Source organism: Octopus bimaculoides, chromosome 30, assembly GCF_046866305.1.
Source record: "Octopus bimaculoides isolate indiv1 chromosome 30, ASM4686630v1, whole genome shotgun sequence".
Lineage (NCBI taxonomy): Eukaryota > Metazoa > Mollusca > Cephalopoda > Octopoda > Octopodidae > Octopus > Octopus bimaculoides.
The window spans coordinates 7,350,193-7,370,192 of record NC_142957.1 but is presented as its reverse complement, the minus strand read 5'-3'; the positions used below and the strand labels follow the sequence as shown (position 1 = coordinate 7,370,192).

General features: G+C 37.6%; 1 protein-coding gene across 1 annotated transcript in view; it reads left to right on the top strand.

The window, feature by feature from the left end:
- The window catches only part of LOC106868401 (putative ATP-dependent DNA helicase HFM1), a 59,412-nt gene extending 44,530 nt beyond the window's left edge, over positions 1-14,882 (top strand). The window contains exons 30-38 of the mRNA XM_089346221.1: positions 898-1,001; positions 2,023-2,084; positions 3,490-3,568; positions 4,271-4,584; positions 6,811-7,033; positions 8,264-8,318; positions 10,978-11,724; positions 12,701-12,817; positions 14,751-14,882. Coding sequence (XP_089202347.1) covers positions 898-1,001; positions 2,023-2,084; positions 3,490-3,568; positions 4,271-4,584; positions 6,811-7,033; positions 8,264-8,318; positions 10,978-11,724; positions 12,701-12,817; positions 14,751-14,808 — 1,759 coding nt within the window. The 3' untranslated portion in view covers positions 14,809-14,882. The remainder of the gene's footprint in view (positions 1-897; positions 1,002-2,022; positions 2,085-3,489; positions 3,569-4,270; positions 4,585-6,810; positions 7,034-8,263; positions 8,319-10,977; positions 11,725-12,700; positions 12,818-14,750) is intronic.
- The last annotated feature ends 5,118 nt before the right edge of the window (positions 14,883-20,000 follow it).

Genomic DNA, 20,000 nt, shown 5'->3' with positions numbered 1-20,000 from the left:
TATCTCAATTCTCAGGTCTCCATATTTATCAACCCTTTCTCTTTCTTCCATGATGATATGTTGATACTGCCACGTCACTTATCAGGCACTCTTGTTTGTCCCTCCTAAAGGTTACTATATCCGGCCTTCGGTGCTCTAATACCTTGTCTGTCTGGAAGCCACAGTCCCAGAGGATTTTTGCCTTCTCTCTACCAGTGTATGTTGGTACCAAGCACCTGTAACCTCATATCCCTACTTACAGCATAGAAGGGCATCCAGCCGTAGAAACTATGCCAAATCAGATTGGAACCTGGTACAGCTCTTCGGGTTACCAGTTTCAGTCAAACCATCTAACCCATGCCAGCATGGAAAGCAGACACTAAATGATGATGATGGAGTTAAAACAAGACTGGGGTCGATTGCAACTGACTTAGCCCCTTCCTTGAAATTACTGGCCTTGTGCCAAAAATTGAAACCATTGTTATGGTTGTGTTGTTGCTGCTGTTACGGTAATGGTTGGGAAGGCACATGGATCAGTGGTTAGGTTATTTGGCTCGTAATCGCAAGATCGTTAGTTCGATTCCCAGTGGTGCATTGTATCCTTGAGGAAAACACTTTATTTCATGTTGCCCCAGTCCACTCAGCCGGCAGAAATGTGTAGTACCTGTATTTCAAAGGGCCGGCCTTTTCATATTCCATGTCGTACTGAAGTTCTTCGAGAACTATGTTATGGTTACACGTATCTGTGGAGTACTCAGCCACTTGCATGTTAATTTCATGAGCAGGCTGTTCTGTTGATCAGATCAACTGGAACCCTCAACATTGCCAATGGATTGCTTGTTTCTCTTTTTCACACTGGTGTTACTACTATTGTTGTTGTTGTTGTTGTTGTTGTTGCATATAACTTTTATCGTGTAGGGACAGGAACTTACTCGAAGAAAATGGGTTTGTGAAAAAGGTACCAGTTAGAAATTCCATGAAAGGGCCCGAGATATTTGTCAATTTAATCAGTTTTGATTGGGGTGAGTATGATTAATTAATTGTGCTTACATTAATTAATATATGTACTGTCTGTTGTTGTTTTATTCAGACTTAGTGTATCTAGGACTACATTATCTAATGTGTTTTTTTCTAATTGTTGTTTAGCCCCAGGTCAGTCCTGATCCAGACAGACATATGATCAAAGATGTTCCAGCTGTGACCATCCTGTCTTTTATTCAGTTATAGCGTATCTAGGACTACATTATCTAATGTATCATTCCTAATTGTCATTTAACCCCAGGTCAGTCCTGATCCAGCAGACCTATGATCAAAGATGTTCCAGCTGTGACCATCCTGTCTTTTATTCAGGCATAGTGTATCTAGGACTACATTATCTAATTTGTCTTTCCTTGTTGTTGTTGTTTAGCCCCAGGTCAGTCCTGATCCAGTAGACTTATGATCAAAGATGTTCCAGCTGTGACCATCCTGTCTTTTATTCAGGCATAGTGTATCCTGGACTGCATTATCTAATGTGTCCTTCCTTGTTGTTTAACCCCAGGTCAATCCTGATCCAGCAGACCTCTGATCAAAGATGTTCCGGCTGTGACCATCCTGTCTTTTATTCAGGCATAGTGTATCTAGGACTACATTATCTAATTTGTCTTTCCTTGTTGTTGTTGTTTAGCCCCAGGTCAGTCCTGATCCAGCAGACTTATGATCAAAGATGTTCCGGCTGTGACCATCCTGTCTTTTATTCAGACACAGTGTACCTAGGACTACATTATCTAATGCATCTTTATTGTTGTTGTTGTTGGTGTTTAACCCTTGGTCAGTTTTGATCCTGCAGACCTGTAATCAAAAGTGTTCCAGCTATGACTATCATGCCTTTTATTGAGGCAAGATGTATCTAAGAATGCATTATCTAATATATATATATGCTCAATCAGGTCCAGCCAAGGGTTAAACAACAACAACAACAACGACAACCACTTCTTGTATTTTCTAATTCACCAAAATATTAAAAAATAATAATTCAACTTGCTATTGTTGTTTTTGTTTCAGTTGGTGTTGACGTGTCTACATCTTTTACACCAATTAATCATGATTATTCCTGCCAACCAGAGGTTAGTCACTTTTTCTGTAATTTCAGTGGATTGAGTTTGTTAATTTCAAAGTAGAAATATAAACATTAGGCACAGGAGTGGCTGTGTGGTAAGTAGCTTGCTTACCAACCACATGGTTCCGGGTTCATTCCCACTGCGTGGCACCTTGGGCAGGTGTCTTCGACTATAGCCTCGGGCCGACCAAAGCCTTGTGAGTGGATTTGGTAGACGGAAACTGAAAGAAGCCTGTCGTATATATGTATATATATATATATATACATATATATATATATATATATATGTGTGTGTGTGTGTGTTTGTGTGTATGTGTTTGTCCCCCCAATATCGCTTGACAACCGATGCTGGTGTGTTTATGTCCCTGTCACTTAGTGGTTCGGCAAAAGAGATCGATAGAATAAGTACTAGGCTTCCAAAGAATAAGTCCTGGGGTCAATTTGCTCGACTAAAGGCGGTGCTCCAGCATGGCCGCAGTCAAATGACTGAAACAAGTAAAAGAGTAAAAGAGTAAAAGAGATTTGTGCCTGTCTTCATGCTCCAGCATGGACATTGTCAATTGAAACGAAGAGGGAATGAAGTTCTGTGATGCAAATAACCTATTGATCTGCAACACCAACTTTAGGAAGCCAGCCAGCCATCTGATAATCTACCAATCAGGTGAGACTATACTAGCCAGATCGATTACATTCTCACTATACAGTTGCTCCTAAATATAAAGGCCCTCCCTGATAAAGAATGTACACCCCAGGATAGACTAGTCATTAGTGACTTAAGACTCGAGGCTAGAATGCTGCCAAAAGGCAGATAATCTGGAAAAGAAGAATTTGGAAGCTTAAGGACACCTGTTCAATGAGGTCTGATCCTGGAATGTTCCATTTCTTATTGTAAGGTATTACTGGTTCTTACAGACACCAGATCAATATGGTCTAATTCTGGAATGTTCCATTTCTTATTGTAAGGTATTACTGGTTCTTACAGACACCAGATCAATATGGTCTAATTCTAGAATGTTCCATTTCTTATTGTAAGGTATTACTGGTTCTTACAGACACCAGATCAACATGGTCTAATTCTGGAATGTTCCATTTCTTATTGTAAGGTATTACTGGTTCTTACAGACACCAGATCAATATGGTCTAATTCTGGAATGTTCCATTACTATTTGGTAGGTACAACTTGTTACAGGCACCAGTTCAATGTGGTCTGATTCTGGAATGTTCCATTATTTATTGGAAGGTATAACTGGTTGTTACAGACACCTGTTCAATGTGGTTTGATTTTGGAATGTTCCATTAATTACTATAGGGTATAACTGGATGTTACAAGTACTGGATCAATATGATCTGTTTCTGGAATGTTCCATTTTGCTACTATACTGTCCTAGTTTTACCATTTTGTTTTTACACAGAAGGCACTGAGCCTCCCTGCTTCCTCCTTACCCAGCAAGGTGCGTCACCAACCTGACACCAGACCCAGACAAGCACCAAGTAAGGGCCATTGTATTGATGCTTTGAATTGTCATTACCTTAATCATCATCATCATCATTCAACCATCATCACCACCACCACCATCATCATTACCATCATCATCATTACCATCATCTTCACTATTATCATCATCCAATGATCATTATTACTACACCACTGCATCCACCACCGCCACCACTATCATCATCACCATTGTTGTTGGCACTCCGTCGCTTACGACGTCAAGGGTTCCAGTTGATCCGATCAACGGAACAGCCTGCTCGTGTAATTAACATGCAAGTGGCTGAGCACTCCACAGACACGTGTACCCTTAACGTAGTTCTTGGGGGATATTCAGCGTGACACAGAGTGTGACAAGGCTGACCCCTTTGAATTACAGGCACAACAGAAACAGGAAGAAAGAGTGAGAGAAAGTTGTGGCGGAAGAGTACAGCAGGGTTCGCCACCATCCCCTGCCGGACCCTCGTGGGGCTTTTTAGGTGTTTTCGCACAATAAACACTCACAACGCCCGGTCTGGGAATCGAAACCGCGATCCTATGACCGCGAGTCCGCTGCCCTTAACCACTGGGCCATTGCACCTCCACACCATCATCACCACCATTATCATAATCATCATCATAAAATCATCATTTCTCCAACTCCATGCTTTTCTCATCCCAACTAATTGATTTGCTAATAAACATGTGGTCCCTTATTTCAGGTAAAGACAACACAAAATGCCTACACAGGTGTCTCAACAAGAGGGAGTGTAGCCATCAATGTTGTAAAGTTGGGGTGAAGCAGCCACAGAGGTCAGGGGTCACAAGAAATCCAAGGCGAATGCAGGGCAATGGTGGTGATGGTGGTAATGGCATTGGCCAGGTATCAGCGATGGGCCAATCCAAGAACTACCAAGAACAACAGAAGCAGCAGCAGACCCCTATTGTGAAGGGCCAGAGCAGTATGTACCAATATATGGATGATCTCAAGGAGAAATTGAAGGGTTTTAAACAGACCCCTATTAAAAGACTCAAGGTAAGGTAGAATATGCTTGTGTATGTGTGTGTGTGTGTGTTTATATATATATATATGTGTGTTTATGTGTGTGTGTGTGTGTGTAGACAAATCACAAATTCCTTCAGATAGTTGGCCTTGCTTGATCTATTGAAAAGGCATAGGTAGAAACTCCTAGAATTATTATATGTTTACAAGAGCTTGACAGGCATATCTTCGACTAGCAAGTCATGCTACTCCAGACTGACAACGAGCAAAGACTCAGAAACATGTCTCTGGATGCAGGCTTAGCTGGGTGGAGGTGCTTGTCTCCCCCCTTGTAAACATAAGGACACAGGACGTGGGATGATGAACATTGAACACTGAAAAGAAAAATCAAACATCATTTCAACTCTGTGTTAGTATATGTACGTGTGTGTGTGTACAAGGGAAGTATGTGAATGTTTGTATGTGTGAGCTAGCATTCTTCTAGTAACAAACAATGATCAATGTCACATCTCAAAAGATAACAATCACTAGATAATATTGACAAGTGTATTAATTTGATTTACCACCCATATTCTATCTGTTTTGTTAATAATAATTATTACAATCACACACACACACACCTACACAAACATATACAAACTCATTAGAGAAAATAATTATTACCTGAGTGTATCAAGAATATAAAACGACTGCAGTTGAAAGGTATATTATGAAAACACATCTTAATTTAACAGTTTATACATGTCCCTAATTTATTTATATAAAGAAATTTTTACCCAGTGTTCTTTCAGTAACTACCCATAAACTAACCAGCGTTTTTTTCAGTAACAAACAATGACCGATGTCACATCTCCAAAGACAACCACTGGATAACATTGACAAGTGTATTAATTTGATTTACCACCCATATTCTATCTGTTTTGTTAATAATAATTATTACAATCACACACACACACCTACACAAACATATACAAACTCATTAGAGAAAATAATTATTACCTGAGTGTATCAAGAATATAAAACGACTGCAGTTGAAAGGTATATTATGAAAACACATCTTAATTTAACAGTTTATACATGTCCCTAATTTATTTATATAAAGAAATTTTTACCCAGTGTTCTTTCAGTAACTACCCATAAACTAACCAGCGTTTTTTTCAGTAACAAACAATGACCGATGTCACATCTCCAAAGACAACCACTGGATAACATTGACAAGTGTATTAATTTGATTTACCACCCATATTCTATCTGTTTTGTTAATAATAATTATTACAATCACACACACACACCTACACAAACATATACAAACTCATTAGAGAAAATAATTATTACCTGAGTGTATCAAGAATATAAAACGACTGCAGTTGAAAGGTATATTATGAAAACACATCTTAATTTAACAGTTTATACATGTCCCTAATTTATTTATATAAAGAAATTTTTACCCAGTGTTCTTTCAGTAACTACCCATAAACTAACCAGCGTTTTTTTCAGTAACAAACAATGACCGATGTCACATCTCCAAAGACAACCACTGGATAACATTGACAAGTGTATTAATTTGATTTACCATCCATATTTTATCTGTTTTGTTAATAATGATTATTACAACCACACACACACACCTACACAAACATACAAACTCATTAGAGAAAATAACTATTGCCTGAGTGTATCAAGAATATAAAACGACTGCAGTTGAAAGGTATATTATGAAAACACATCTTAATTTAACAGTTTATACATGTCCCTAATTTATTTATATAAAGAAATTTTTACCCAGTGTTCTTTCAGTAACTACCCATAAACTAACCAGCGTTTTTTTCAGTAACAAACAATGACCGATGTCACATCTCCAAAGACAACCACTGGATAACATTGACAAGTGTATTAATTTGATTTACCATCCATATTTTATCTGTTTTGTTAATAATGATTATTACAACCACACACACACACCTACACAAACATATACAAACTCATTAGAGAAAATAATTATTACCTGAGTGTATCAAGAATATAAAACGACTGCAGTTGAAAGGTATATTATGAAAACACATCTTAATTTAACAGTTTATACATGTCCCTAATACCACGACCATCATTCACCATGATAATGACTACTTCCACCACCACCACCACCACCACCACCACCACTACCACTAACATTCAAATTGATAAATACCATTGCTACTCCCCTTACCATTCAAACTCACTGTGACTGTTCACACTCCACACTCAACCATTGTTATTCAGCCATCAGATGAGAAACACTCAGTACTCAGCCTACAACAGTTTGCCTTCAGCCCCAAGGCGAAACTACCAGCCCTGACACCTAACAGAACTGACCCCAGTTACACAGACATACCTGACCCTGTCACCGAGCCCCGCTACAATGCGGAGAGTGAACCCAGCAGAAATAATTGGCAACAACTTGAGATGTACAAGAGGACCCGAGAAAAGTTTCTGAACTGCCAAGGTAAGTGGGGACACAGTGTATGAGTGGGCATTTATCTGTTTCATTAGTTTCAGCCATTGGTCACAGGTCATGCTGGAGCACCACTACCTTCTAGAGTGTTGTTAATGCAGTTTCCCTATTGCAGGTGCGTGGAGGCGCAATGGCCCAGTGGTTAGGGCAGCGGACTCGCGGTCATAGGATCGCGGTTTCGATTCCCAGACCGGGCGTTGTGAGTGTTTATTGAGCAAAAACACCCAAAAAAGCTCCATGAGGCTCAAGCAGGGGATGGTGGCGAACCCTGCTGTACTCTTCCAGCACAACTTTCTCTCACTCTTACTTCCTGTTTCTATTGTGCCTGTAATTCAAAGGGTCAGCCTTGTCACACTGTGTCACGCTGAATATTCCCGAGAACTACGTTAAGGGTACACGTGTCTGTGGAGTGCTCAGCCACTTGCACGTTAATTTCATGGGCAGGCTTACGACGTCGAGGGTTCCAGTTGATCCGATCAACGGAACAGCCTGCTCGTGAAATTAACGTGCAAGTGGCTGAGCACTCCACAGACACGTGTACCCTTAACGTAGTTCTCGGGGAGATTCAGCGTGACACAGTGTGACAAGGCTGACCCTTTGAATTACAGGCACAACAGAAACAGGAAGTAAGAGTGAGAGAAAGTTGTGGTGGAAGAGTACAGCAGGGTTCGCCACCATCCCCTGCCGGAGCCTCGTGGAGCTTTAGGTGTTTTCGCTCAATAAACACTCACAACGCCCGGTCTGGGAATCGAAACCGCGATCCTATGACTGCGAGTCCGCTGCCCTGACCACTGGGCCATTGCGCCTCCACACAGAATACATACACAATGGTTTACAATGCAGTTGGTACATACTGTATGCAGTGTAAAACAGGAAAACAAATACATAATTTCTGCTGGAAGACAGGAACAAACAACCATGTCAAAGGATACCAGCTGGTATGCATGGGCGACTGCTGGCCTTCCATAAACAAACTTGCCCGGACTTGTGCCTCGGAGGGTAACTTTCTAGGTGCAATCCCATGGTCAGTCATGACCGCAGGGGGTCTCAGCAGCCTCCTGGTTTGAGTCTTGTCAAAAAACATGTTCTTCTGTTATTGCCTCACATTTGTGATTATAATCTCGTACATAATTTATAGTAAAATGTCTGCTGTTAATTTATTAATTGGTGTTGATTAACTTTCTTTTTTGTTTTGTTTTGTTTTACTTTTGTTATTTCCAGATGAAAATATTCATTCTGCTGCAAATGAAGAAACGCAAAATGATTTTCACTATGGGTGAGTGTTCTGGTGTGCACTTGGAAGTGCATATTCTCATAAAATATTTTGAATCTGCTACACTTTCAATCCTCAAAATGCATGAGGAGATATATGTAAATTATTAACATGGCGCAGGTGTGGCTGTGTGGTAAGTAGCTTGCTTACCAACCACATGGTTCCGGGTTCAGTCCCACTGTGTGGCACCTTGGGCAAGTGTCTTCTACTATAGCCTCGGGCCAACCAAAGCCTTGTGAGTGGATTTGGTAGACGGAAACTGAAAGGAGCCCGTCGTATATATGTATATATATATATATATGTGTATGTGTGTGTTTGTGTGTCTGTGTTTGTCCCCCCACCATCGCTTAACAACCAATGCTGGTGTGTTTACGTCCCCATAACTTAGCGGTTCGACAAAAGAGACCGATAGAATAAGTACTAGGCTTACAAAGAATAAGTCCTGGGGTCGATTTACTCGACTAAAGGCGGTGCTCCAGCATGGCCGCAGTCAAATGACTGAAGACAAGTAAAAGAGTAAAAGAGTATGATACCCTGGTGGGATAAATAAGATGACAGGAGAATTTCATCACATTTACACAAAACTTTGATTAAATATTCTTCTTTTTCCTTTTCTTTTTTCCTCTCTTTTTCTTTTTGCTTGTTGTAAACTTGAAAATTGAGGACTGATGACGTTATTCTATCAACATGGGAACGCTGGTTGCCCTGTTCAAATTTTGAATTTGAATTTGAATGGGTCGTTTTTCATTTTGAACTCAACAAAGACAGGCAGGCTGTCAAAATATCGTTCAACCAATAAAATATCTATTGCAATCACATTGCACTTTTTGTATTGTCTAATAATAATAATAATAATAATAATACTGTTAATAATAATGATAATAATAATAATAATAATAATCATAATAATAATAATAATAATAATCATAATAATAATAATGGTTTCAAAATTTGCCACAAGGGCAGCAGTTTTGGGGAAAGGGATGAGTCGATTACATTGACCCCCAGTGATCAACTGGTACTTATTTATCAACTTTGAAAGGATGAATGGCAAAATCTATCTCAGTGAAATAATAATAATAATAATTATGATAATGATAATAATATTAATAATAACAATAATAATGATAATAATGTAGTGACGTCATATTGGCGCCAAAAAGGCATAGTCGCCATTACTGCATCTTTAACCACGCATGTGTGGATTTCAACATCCAAACGTTCCGGCTTCTATTCTGTCTCTTACCACGCCAGACAGCGAACAAGCAAGACGTCTAAAACAAGCTCTCTCATTGAGTGTGGTCGAAGCAAGTTGTCTCTCCAACGTTTCAACTCTAGAGACAGCTCACATCTACATTCCGACGTCTCAGCAACCAGACTTTCTCACAGGAGGCTACTCAGAAAACGAACTGTCTATTTTTTCCACCAAAAATAAATATTGTTATGTTGATCAGTTTGGAGTTCTGCGTTCCGTTCAATTCCTAATTTAATATAGGAAAGTCAGGTGTACATCTAATGATGTATAACCCACTTTCCTAAAGTAATAATAGTTTCAAATTTTACCACAAGGGCAACAATTTTGGGGCAGGGGATGAGTCGATTACATCAACCCCAGTGTTCAACCGGTATTTATTTTATCAACCCTGAAAGGATGAATGGCAAAATCTATCTCAGTGAAATAATAATAATAATAATTATGATAATAATAATAATAATAATAATAATAATAGTTTCAAATTTTACCACAAGGGCAACAATTTTGGGGCAGGGGATGAGTCGATTACATCAACCCCAGTGTTCAACCGGTACTTATTTTATCAACCCTGAAAGGATGAATGGCAAAATCTATCTCAGTGACATAATAATAATAATAATTATGATAATAATAATAATAATAATAATAATAATAATAGTTTCAAATTTTACCACAAGGGCAACAATTTTGGGGCAGGGGATGAGTCGATTACATCAACCCCAGTGTTCAACCGGTACTTATTTTATCAACCCTGAAAGGATGAATGGCAAAATCTATCTCAGTGAAATAATAATAATAATAATTATGATAATAATAATAATAATAATAATAATAATAGTTTCAAATTTTACCACAAGGGCAACAATTTTGGGGCAGGGGATGAGTCGATTACATCAACCCCAGTGTTCAACCGGTATTTATTTTATCAACCCTGAAAGGATGAATGGCAAAATCTATCTCAGTGACATAATAATAATAATAATTATGATAATAATAATAATAATAATAATTATGATAATAATAATAATAATAATAATAATAATAGTTTCAAGTTTTACCACAAGGGCAACAATTTTGAGACAGGGGATGAGTCGATTACATCAACCCCAGTGTTCAACCGGTACTTATTTTATCAACCCTGAAAGGATGAAAGGTAAAGTCGACCTCAGTGGAATTTGAACTCAGAATGGAGTAACAGGGGAAATGCTGATAAGCATTTTGTCTAGCATGCTAATGATTCTGCCAGCTCACCACCATTATGATAATGATGGTAATAATGGTTTGAAATTTTACCACAAGAGCAGCCATTTTGGGGGAGGAGTTAGATGATGATGATAATAATAATAATAATAATAATAATAATAGTAATTTGATGTTAATGAGACTTATTTCTCTCTCTGTACACAGCAGGGACATCAACAATACAGAAGAACTGTGTGGGAACTTTCTCTTGGAACTTTCTCCATTACTTCCAGAATGTGATTCAGGATGTAAGCAGCAACTGGTGGAAGGTGGCATTCGCTTCTCCCAGAACACTCTTGACTCACTTCCTTCAATGACCTACTCGCCATATCCCAGTGACAATTCTGTCTCTGATGAGGAGTTAGCTGATCTCCACCTCCCTGTTTCCTCCCAGCATCTGTTGCAGCCGTCCTTACAGCTCTCTCCTCAGTTAGCTCACACCCATCAAACAGGTCCAAATGTGGGTCCCGGTTTGGAATCAGATTCTGAAGCAGATCCTGTCAATAGGGGCCTGTTTTCGTCCAGGGAAGACAACTACTCCCAAGAATATCCTCCACCTTCTCCTCATTATCAACATCAACAACAGCAACAAAAACGTTTACAGCAGTGGTGGAACACCTCAGAGCAGGAAGAGCCAGCTGTATGTGTACAAGAAAACAAATCATTTAGTTGTAACTATCAAGATCAGCAGCAGCAACAACAAAAGAGGTGGGACATCTCAAGGCGAAACGAAACAGCTGTAAGCATACAAAAGGATAAATCATCTGGTCATAATTATCAGCAGCAGCAGCAGCAAAAACAACAACAGCAGTGGCAATGGTGGAACACTCTTGGGCAGGAGGAGCAAGCTGTACATGTTAGAATGAATAAATCCCTTGGATTTCCTCATAAAGATCCGTGTGATGCATACAGGTAGGTGAAGTTTTACCTGTCCACCATCTGTCCCTTTTGATGTTGATACATATCTTTCTGTCCACTATACGTCCTTCTCTCTACCCATATATAATCTGTTCATCACTCTATTCATCTCTCTATCCATTTCTCTGTCCGAGAGAGATTGTTGCCAGTGCCGATGGACTGGCTCTTGTGCGGGTGGCACGTAAAATACACCATTTCGAGCGTGGCCGTTGCCAGTACTCGCCTGACTGGCCCTCGTGCCGGTAGCACGTAAAAGCACCCACTACACTCTCAGAGTGGTTGGCGTTAGGAAGGGCATCCAGCTGTAGAAACTCTGCCAAATCAGATTGGAGCCTGGTGTTGCCATCTGGTTTCACCAGTCCTCAGTCAAATCGTCCAACCCATGCTAGCATGGAAAGCGGACATTAAACGATGATGATGATTTCTCTGTCCACCTCTCAGCCTATCTTGCTGTCCTTTCTCAATGTCTTTGTTCCTCTATCTCACTGACCATTAAATACTGTCCATCTTTCTGTCTACATCATTATCTTGCTGTCTATCTCTCTGTCTGTCATGCTATATGTCGCTGTCAATCTCTCCCTGTATTTATGTCCGCTATTTCTTCTTCTTATTATTATTTTTCTTTTTTTTATTGCCCACAAGGGGCTAAACATAGAGGGGACAAACAAGGACAGACAAAGGGATTAAATCGATTCCATTGTCCCCAGTGCATAACTGGTACTTAATTTATCGACCCCGAAAGGATGAAAGGCAAAGTCGACCTCTGCAGAATTTGAACTCAGAACATAACAGCAGACGAAATACTGCTAAGCATTTAGCCCGGTGTGCTAATGTTCAGTAACACTATTTCTGTCCATCGCTCTACATGTCATTATCCACTATTTCAAAGGCACCAGCGGACCTAAGAAGAAGAATATATATGTATGTTTGTATTACCCAACTGTTTTACTGAATATTACTCTCTCCCCAGCAGCAAGGAGTCCCAGGACAGAATGATAGAAACAGAGTACAAGCGAGGTGAAGCTCGATATAACATCAAGCACCAATGGATCAATTCTTGGACACCAGATTCTTCAAACAGACATCGGTAAATATTATTATAGTTGTTGTTATATTAGGAGAATGTGGATTTTAAGAATTATCTATTTCTTATCTTATGTAAATTGTTGGCAATCCGTCGCTTCTGACGTCGAGGGTTCTAGTTGATTCGATCAACGGAACAGCCTGCTCGTGAAATTAACGTGCAAGTGGCTGAGCACTCCACAGACACGTGTCCCCTTAATGTAGTTCTCGGGGATATTCAGCGTGACACAGTGTGACAAGACTGGCCCTTTGAAATACAGGCACAACAGAAACAGGAAGTAAGTGTGAAAGAAAGTTGTGGTGGAAGAGTACAGCAGGGTTCGCCACCATCTCCTGCCGGAGCCTTGTGGGGCTTTAGGTGTTTTCGCTCAATAAACACTCACAACGCCCGGTCTGGGAATCGAAACCGCGATCCTACGACCGCGAGTCCGCTGCCCTAACCACTGGGCCATTGCACTTCCACCTTATGTAAATTAATTATTGCTTAACCATTTTCTCGCACCGTCTCCGATGAAGCGATATAATAAATATCCTGGAAACAGCTGTAAGACCTATTTATAAATGTTCTAAAATCTTCACAGCCTTGGTTTTCAATCTCATTCTGGATAAAAAATATATATATGTCTGCTAGCATGGAAAGCGGACGTTAAACGATGATGATGATGAATGTATGTGTCTACAATATATATATATATATATATATATATATATATATATATATATAATATTATTAGGGACAAAATCCAAAATTACAGATAAAAAACTCTTGCTTAAAACGCTATAGCTATTAGATAACGTCTTAGTTTTCAGTTTGAATTACGGAAAAATTTGGATAAGTACTGTTTTCACTTTGCTAAAGATTTTCTACTATTTGAAAATAATATGTATTCTTGTTTTTATACTATTCATTTGGTTCTTTATAGATTATTTTAATAGATAACTTATTTAACACTATATTATTTAGAAGTTATAGTTTCATTTCAACATAATATTAGAACTTCGATTGGAATAGTGTTGATATATTTTCGATTATTTTTGATTAATATTATTTGATTAATTATTAATCTTTATAGTTTATAATATCGTTAAAGTTTTTTAAAATCAAAACTTTGTATATATATATAAAGTTTAACCTTTTATTCTTAATAATTTTTTCTTTCCTAATTTTTTCATTCATAATTTTTTCCATTCATAATTTTTTCATTCATATTTTTTATTATTACGTTTGTAGAAATAAATAATCTTGTATTTTTCTATTATTCAATTGATCTTTAATCATAATTAAATAAACGTCTTTAGCTTTAAATAGTATAGCTTTAACTATTACACCGGTTAAATATGTACTAATTTTATCTTCATTATTATTTTAAACTTAAACTTCGTTCAACTTGTATTTAAAACAATGATAATTTAAAACAATGATAATTTAGGTAAGATGTTTTTTGTATATAATATACATGTTATTATTATGGATGAAGGGATGATTATTGAATGGTTATTATTTTGATATTATGATATTTTTAAAATAATTTTTCTATCTTTATATAATAAGTATTTCATATTAATTCATTTGGTACTTATTGTTGGTTGAGATATATATCTAATTATTGTTCTAATTACGATCTGACGAGTAGCTATATTTTTGAATAGAACTTATTTTCGATAATTTCAATTGATTTTAATCGATTTAAATTTCTTTTCTATTTGAAAATTGGTTATGAAACACGTGTAATCTTTTTATTATATTTATCTTATGATATTTACTTTACTTTATATTATACTCATTTATTGTGCTTTTAATTATTAATTTTTCTATATGTGATAGTGGATTTTCATCGATGAGTTCTTGAAAATTGGTTATTTTCCCTAAAACTATATATATATATATATATATATATATGAATGTATGTGTCTACAATTCTTTTATATTTTGCTAGGTCACATCCAGAAGAGAACCAGAAAGCTCTATATAGCATTTTTGATGGAATCTTTTAGAGATCTTCCTAACAACAATTGTTGTTCTGCAGGATTTACTAGGTTTGTATTTATATAAACTGTGCAGAAAACTATTTTCCTGACTTCTGTCATTTCTTTGCATCAGTCCATCAATTACTTTCGGTGTTGTATCTTCATATAGACTACTACTACTACTACTACTACTACTTCATTACCATCACCATTTTAATGTCCATTTTTTTGCATGCTTGTATGGGTCAGATGTAGTTTATTGAGGTGGATGCCCTTCCTGTCAACGACCTTCACCAGTTTCCGAGCAAGGTTAATATTTCATCGACACCAAAAAGGAAGAGAGGTAGGTGGAATTCGAACTCCCAAACATAAAGCTGGAAACAATGCCATTCAACACTTTCTTCAGTATGCTAACAATTCTGCCAACTTGCTGCCTTAATAATAATAATAATAATAATAATAATGATGATGATGATGATGACAATGATGATGATAATAACGATAGTAATAACAGTCATCATCATCATAGTTTAACGTCCGCTTTCCATGCTAGCATGGGTTGGACGATTTGACAGAGGACTGCTGAAACTGGATGGCAACACCAGCCTCCAATCTGATTTGGCAGTGTTTCTACAGCTGGATGCCCTTCCTAACGCCAACCACTACGAGAGTGTAGTGGGTGCTTTTACGTGTCACCGGCACAAGAGCCAGTCCAGGGGCACTGGCAACGATCTCGCTCGAAAATCCCACGAAGGCCAGCCAGGCGGTACTGGTAACGGCCACACTCAAAATGGTGTATTTTATGTGCCACCCGCACAAGAGCCAGTCCAGGAGCACTGGCAACGATCTCGCTCGAAAATCCCACGAAGGCCAGCCAGGCGGTACTGGCAACGGCCACGCTCAAAATGGTGTATTTTATGTGCCACCCGCACAAGAGCCAGTCCAGGGGCACTGGCAACGATCTCGCTCGAAAATCCCACGAAGGCCAGCCAGGCGGCACTGCCAATAATAATAATGATAGTAATAATAGTACAGTCCTATATTTAAGAGATGAGGAATTATTTACATTTGATGAATATTTGTCTTCTTCTTGTTTGTTGCTAACACATTATTTCAGCTGATATACCCTCCAGCCTTCATCGGGTGTCTTGGGGAAATTTCGAACCTGGCTTCATATTCCTAAGGTATTTTTTGATGTTATTATTATTATTCAGGTCACTGCCTCGAACCAAACTCAGATTCTTGAGATTGGTAGCCAACGCTCTTAACCACTACGCTATATATATGCCCGTGGGCAATTTTAGGGTTTATAAATCTAATATTTTTCTATCCTTCCTTAATACCGGTTCCCATATGCTACTCATATCTGAACTCGGTCTGCTTAGGAGGTTGTTGTGTCCTAACATATGTGCTGCTTCTTTTAGTTTTCGTTTTTTCCAGTGTCGTTCTCTATCTATTATTTTAACTTCATCCCACAGGGGGAAGTGGTCTCCATTTTTCCATACATGATCAGCTATACCCCGATTTATCAATATCTCCTCGTGTCACAGCTTTGTGATGTTCGTCTACCCTTATTTTGAGGGGGGCGGCATGTTTCACCCTTGTATAGCCTACCACAGCTGCTTAGGATGGAGTACATGCAGTCTTTGGTCATATTCTCTTCTATTGGTGGTTTTACTCAAAGGAGATATTTGCAAAGTGTTGTATTACTCTTGAATACTGCCCTGATGTCATATGGGCCACATATTTTTTGTATCTCTTCGGAGAAGCCTTTCACATAGGGTAGACAGACTGTAGACAGTTTATTGGTTTCATCCTCTCTTTTCTTCATAACTGGAGTGGATAGTATGTTTTGGGGGTAGTTGTTACTTAATAGATTGTTACTTCGTTTGATTATTTCTTTGTGGTGGGTATCACAATCGGTACTTATATTCTTTGCTCGATGTTTTAGGCACTGAGCAATCCCTCTCTTTACACTGAATGGGTGGTAGGAATTGAAGTTACGGTATCATCCAGGGAAGGTCAGCTTGTTGTATACGGATGTCCTGAATCCATACTTGGTGCGTGTTATTAATATGTCCAGGAATGCTAGTTGATTGTCTTTTTCTTTTTCCATTGTGAACTGTATGGATGGCTTTATTGAGTTCACATGATCTAACAGCACTTGGACATCTTCCTGGTGGGGCTAGAGTATAAAGGGGTCATCAACATATTGCAGCCATAGGGTTGGGTTTTAGCGGTGTTGATCCTTAAGCCAAAATAGCTTCTTGAGTATTTTAATTTAGACCTTTAAGTAAAAATTTAAAAATATAAAAGGGCATTTATTACTATTTCAGTTTTAAGGTTCTAAATACAGCAGAAATATTTTTAGTTTTTTTTTTCCTTCTTGTCCAGCTATAATAATAATATTAATTAATAAGAACAACAACAACATAAAGAACAAGAAAATATTTATTGACCAAAATAATAATAAAAAAAACAATACAGGTCTTCAAGAGTTCTATATTTTGCATAGATCCCTTGTCTTTTTTTTTAACCCAGGGGCTCATTCCCACCCAATCTGATCTTTCCAACAACAATAACAATAACACCCAGTGGCTTAGGAGTGCTGACTAAGGGTAGTGCCAAAACATTTATCTTACCCCAGGAGGGGAGGCTCACCTCTCCTCCTCTCCAATACCAACGCCTCGTGGCTTTGGAGAACTGACTTAGTCAGAACAGTGCCCCCCCCCTCACCCATCCCAAATTTGGGAGAGCTGAATACATTGTCTTACATTCATCGTACCCAGGGGCTCACTTCTCCACTGTCTCCAGTAGCAACAGACTGTGGTTTCAAGGAAAGCTAACATATTGTCTTCAAAAATCTTTTGCATTGTTCCTTGAATGTATGTATGTATGTATGTATGTATGTATGCATGTATGTGTGTATGTATGTGTGTGTATGTACGTGTGTGTGTGTGTGTGTGTGTGTTCTCTTCTGTTTATAACTGCTTAAGTTCTTGCTTCGAAGAAGGAGCTGGTTTCTAGCAAAAATACAAAAACTCTGTCATTGGAATGTAGATAACAAAAAATAATGTCACATTTTAAACTCGAGAAAAGTCTTGCATTTTTTTTACTAGTCCACTAATTTGTAATGTGTGGGTTAGTTGGTTAGTTTCTGTGTGTGTGTGTATAAACTTAGGACTTGCTTTTAATTCATAATTGAATGTTTATATATATATATATATATATATACAACACTAGTGCTGCTTTTAATTCATAATTGAATGTTTATATTTATATATATCTATATATATATATAATGAAATTCTTAATGAATTTATTTGAATGTATGTGAGTGTGTATATATATATATATATATATATATATATATATATATATATATATATACGTATAAAATATAGATAATATACATGTGTGTGTGTGTGTATGTTTATATATATGATAAAATTCTTAATGAATTCATTTGAATGTATGTGTGTATATATATATATATATATATATATATATATATATATGTATAAAATATAGATAATTATACATGTGTGTGTGTGTGTGTGTAATATATATGTTTATATATATATAATAAAATTCTTAATGAAGTAATTTGAATGTAAGTGAGTGTGTATATTATATGCATATAAAATAGATAATATACATGTGTGTGTGCATGTATGTATAATGCGTGTGTTTATATTTGTATATTATACAAAGTATTAAATAATATTTGCATTTAGCTTTCCTTAATCTCATTTGTTGTGTTATACAAAAAAAGCATATAACACCCCTCCGTCTGCAGGTATCCTCTAGAAAAACTAGGAGGAATATCCTTTCCCTGTCTGTCTGTCTGTCTCTCTCACTCTCTCAGCCTATCTGTGACACATTCACCACCCACAAAATGGCACAGACCCTAGACAGCCCCCAGGTGTTAAAAAAAAAAACAACCCTGGAAAAAGAAAAAAAGGCCTCCTTCCAAACCCTCACCACCATCAACAACAACAACAACAACAACAACAACAGCAAAAGCCGACAAATGTTTAAAAATCCTGTAAACATTTATTTTACAACAACATTCAAAGTAGGATGGAGTCTGATGATTGTCTACTACTACTAAGGCTACTGCTACTATCATCATCATCATTATTACTACTACTACTACTACTGCTACAGTACTGGACCTTTCGATCTGGATTCCAGAAATCCGGGATTACTCTGCAAATATATTAAGTTAACAAACCCTGTTTTTGAAGTTAGTCAATTTGTATATATCATCACCGTCATTTAATGTCCATTTTCCATACTGGCACAGGTTGGAAGATTTGATAGGGGTTGGCAAGCTGCCCCACATTCCAATCGTCTGGTTTGGCAAGGTTTCTATGGCTGGATGCCCTTCCTAATGTTCTTTCATGGAGACTGATAAACATCAAATATACTCTGCTTTAGAAATCTATTAATTTGTACCTGTACCTGTATCTGTTAAAATAAGATCATCTCCTTTATTTTACTTCATTTAATTTTCAGCTTATAAACATAACATACTGCGTACATGTGGCAGATTAGGATATAGTTTAAGAATTTTAACTGGATTAAACAAATAGCAAACTGATCTTGCTTTAGAAGAGTGTTTGCGCTCAGTTGCTTAAAATTATCTTCTTTACTTTTCTTGATTTAATTTCTATTTTATAAGTTACTCTTTTACTCTTTTACTCGTTTCAGTCATTTTGACTGTGGCCATGCTGGAGCACCGCCTTTAGTCGAGCAAATCGACCCCAGGACTTATTCTTTGGAAGCCTAGTACTTATTCTATCGGTCTCTTTCTGCCGAACCGCTAAGTTACGGGGGACATAAACACACCAGCATCGGTTGTCAAGCGATGGTGGGTGGACAAACACAGACACACAAACATATATATATATATATATATATATATATACATACATACATACATATATACGACGGGCTTCTTTCAGTTTCCGTCTACCAAATCCACTCACAAGGCTTTGGTCGGCCCAAGGCTATAGTATAGACACTTGCTCAAGATGCCACGCAGTGGGACTGAACCCGGGACCATGTGGTTCGTAAGCAAGCTACTTACCACATAGCCACTCCTACGCCTATAAAAGATATATTTTAAGAATCTTAAGTGGATTAATAAATATCAAACAGACCCTTACTTTAGAAATGTAATAATTTGAATCTGTTAAATACTATTTAGCTTT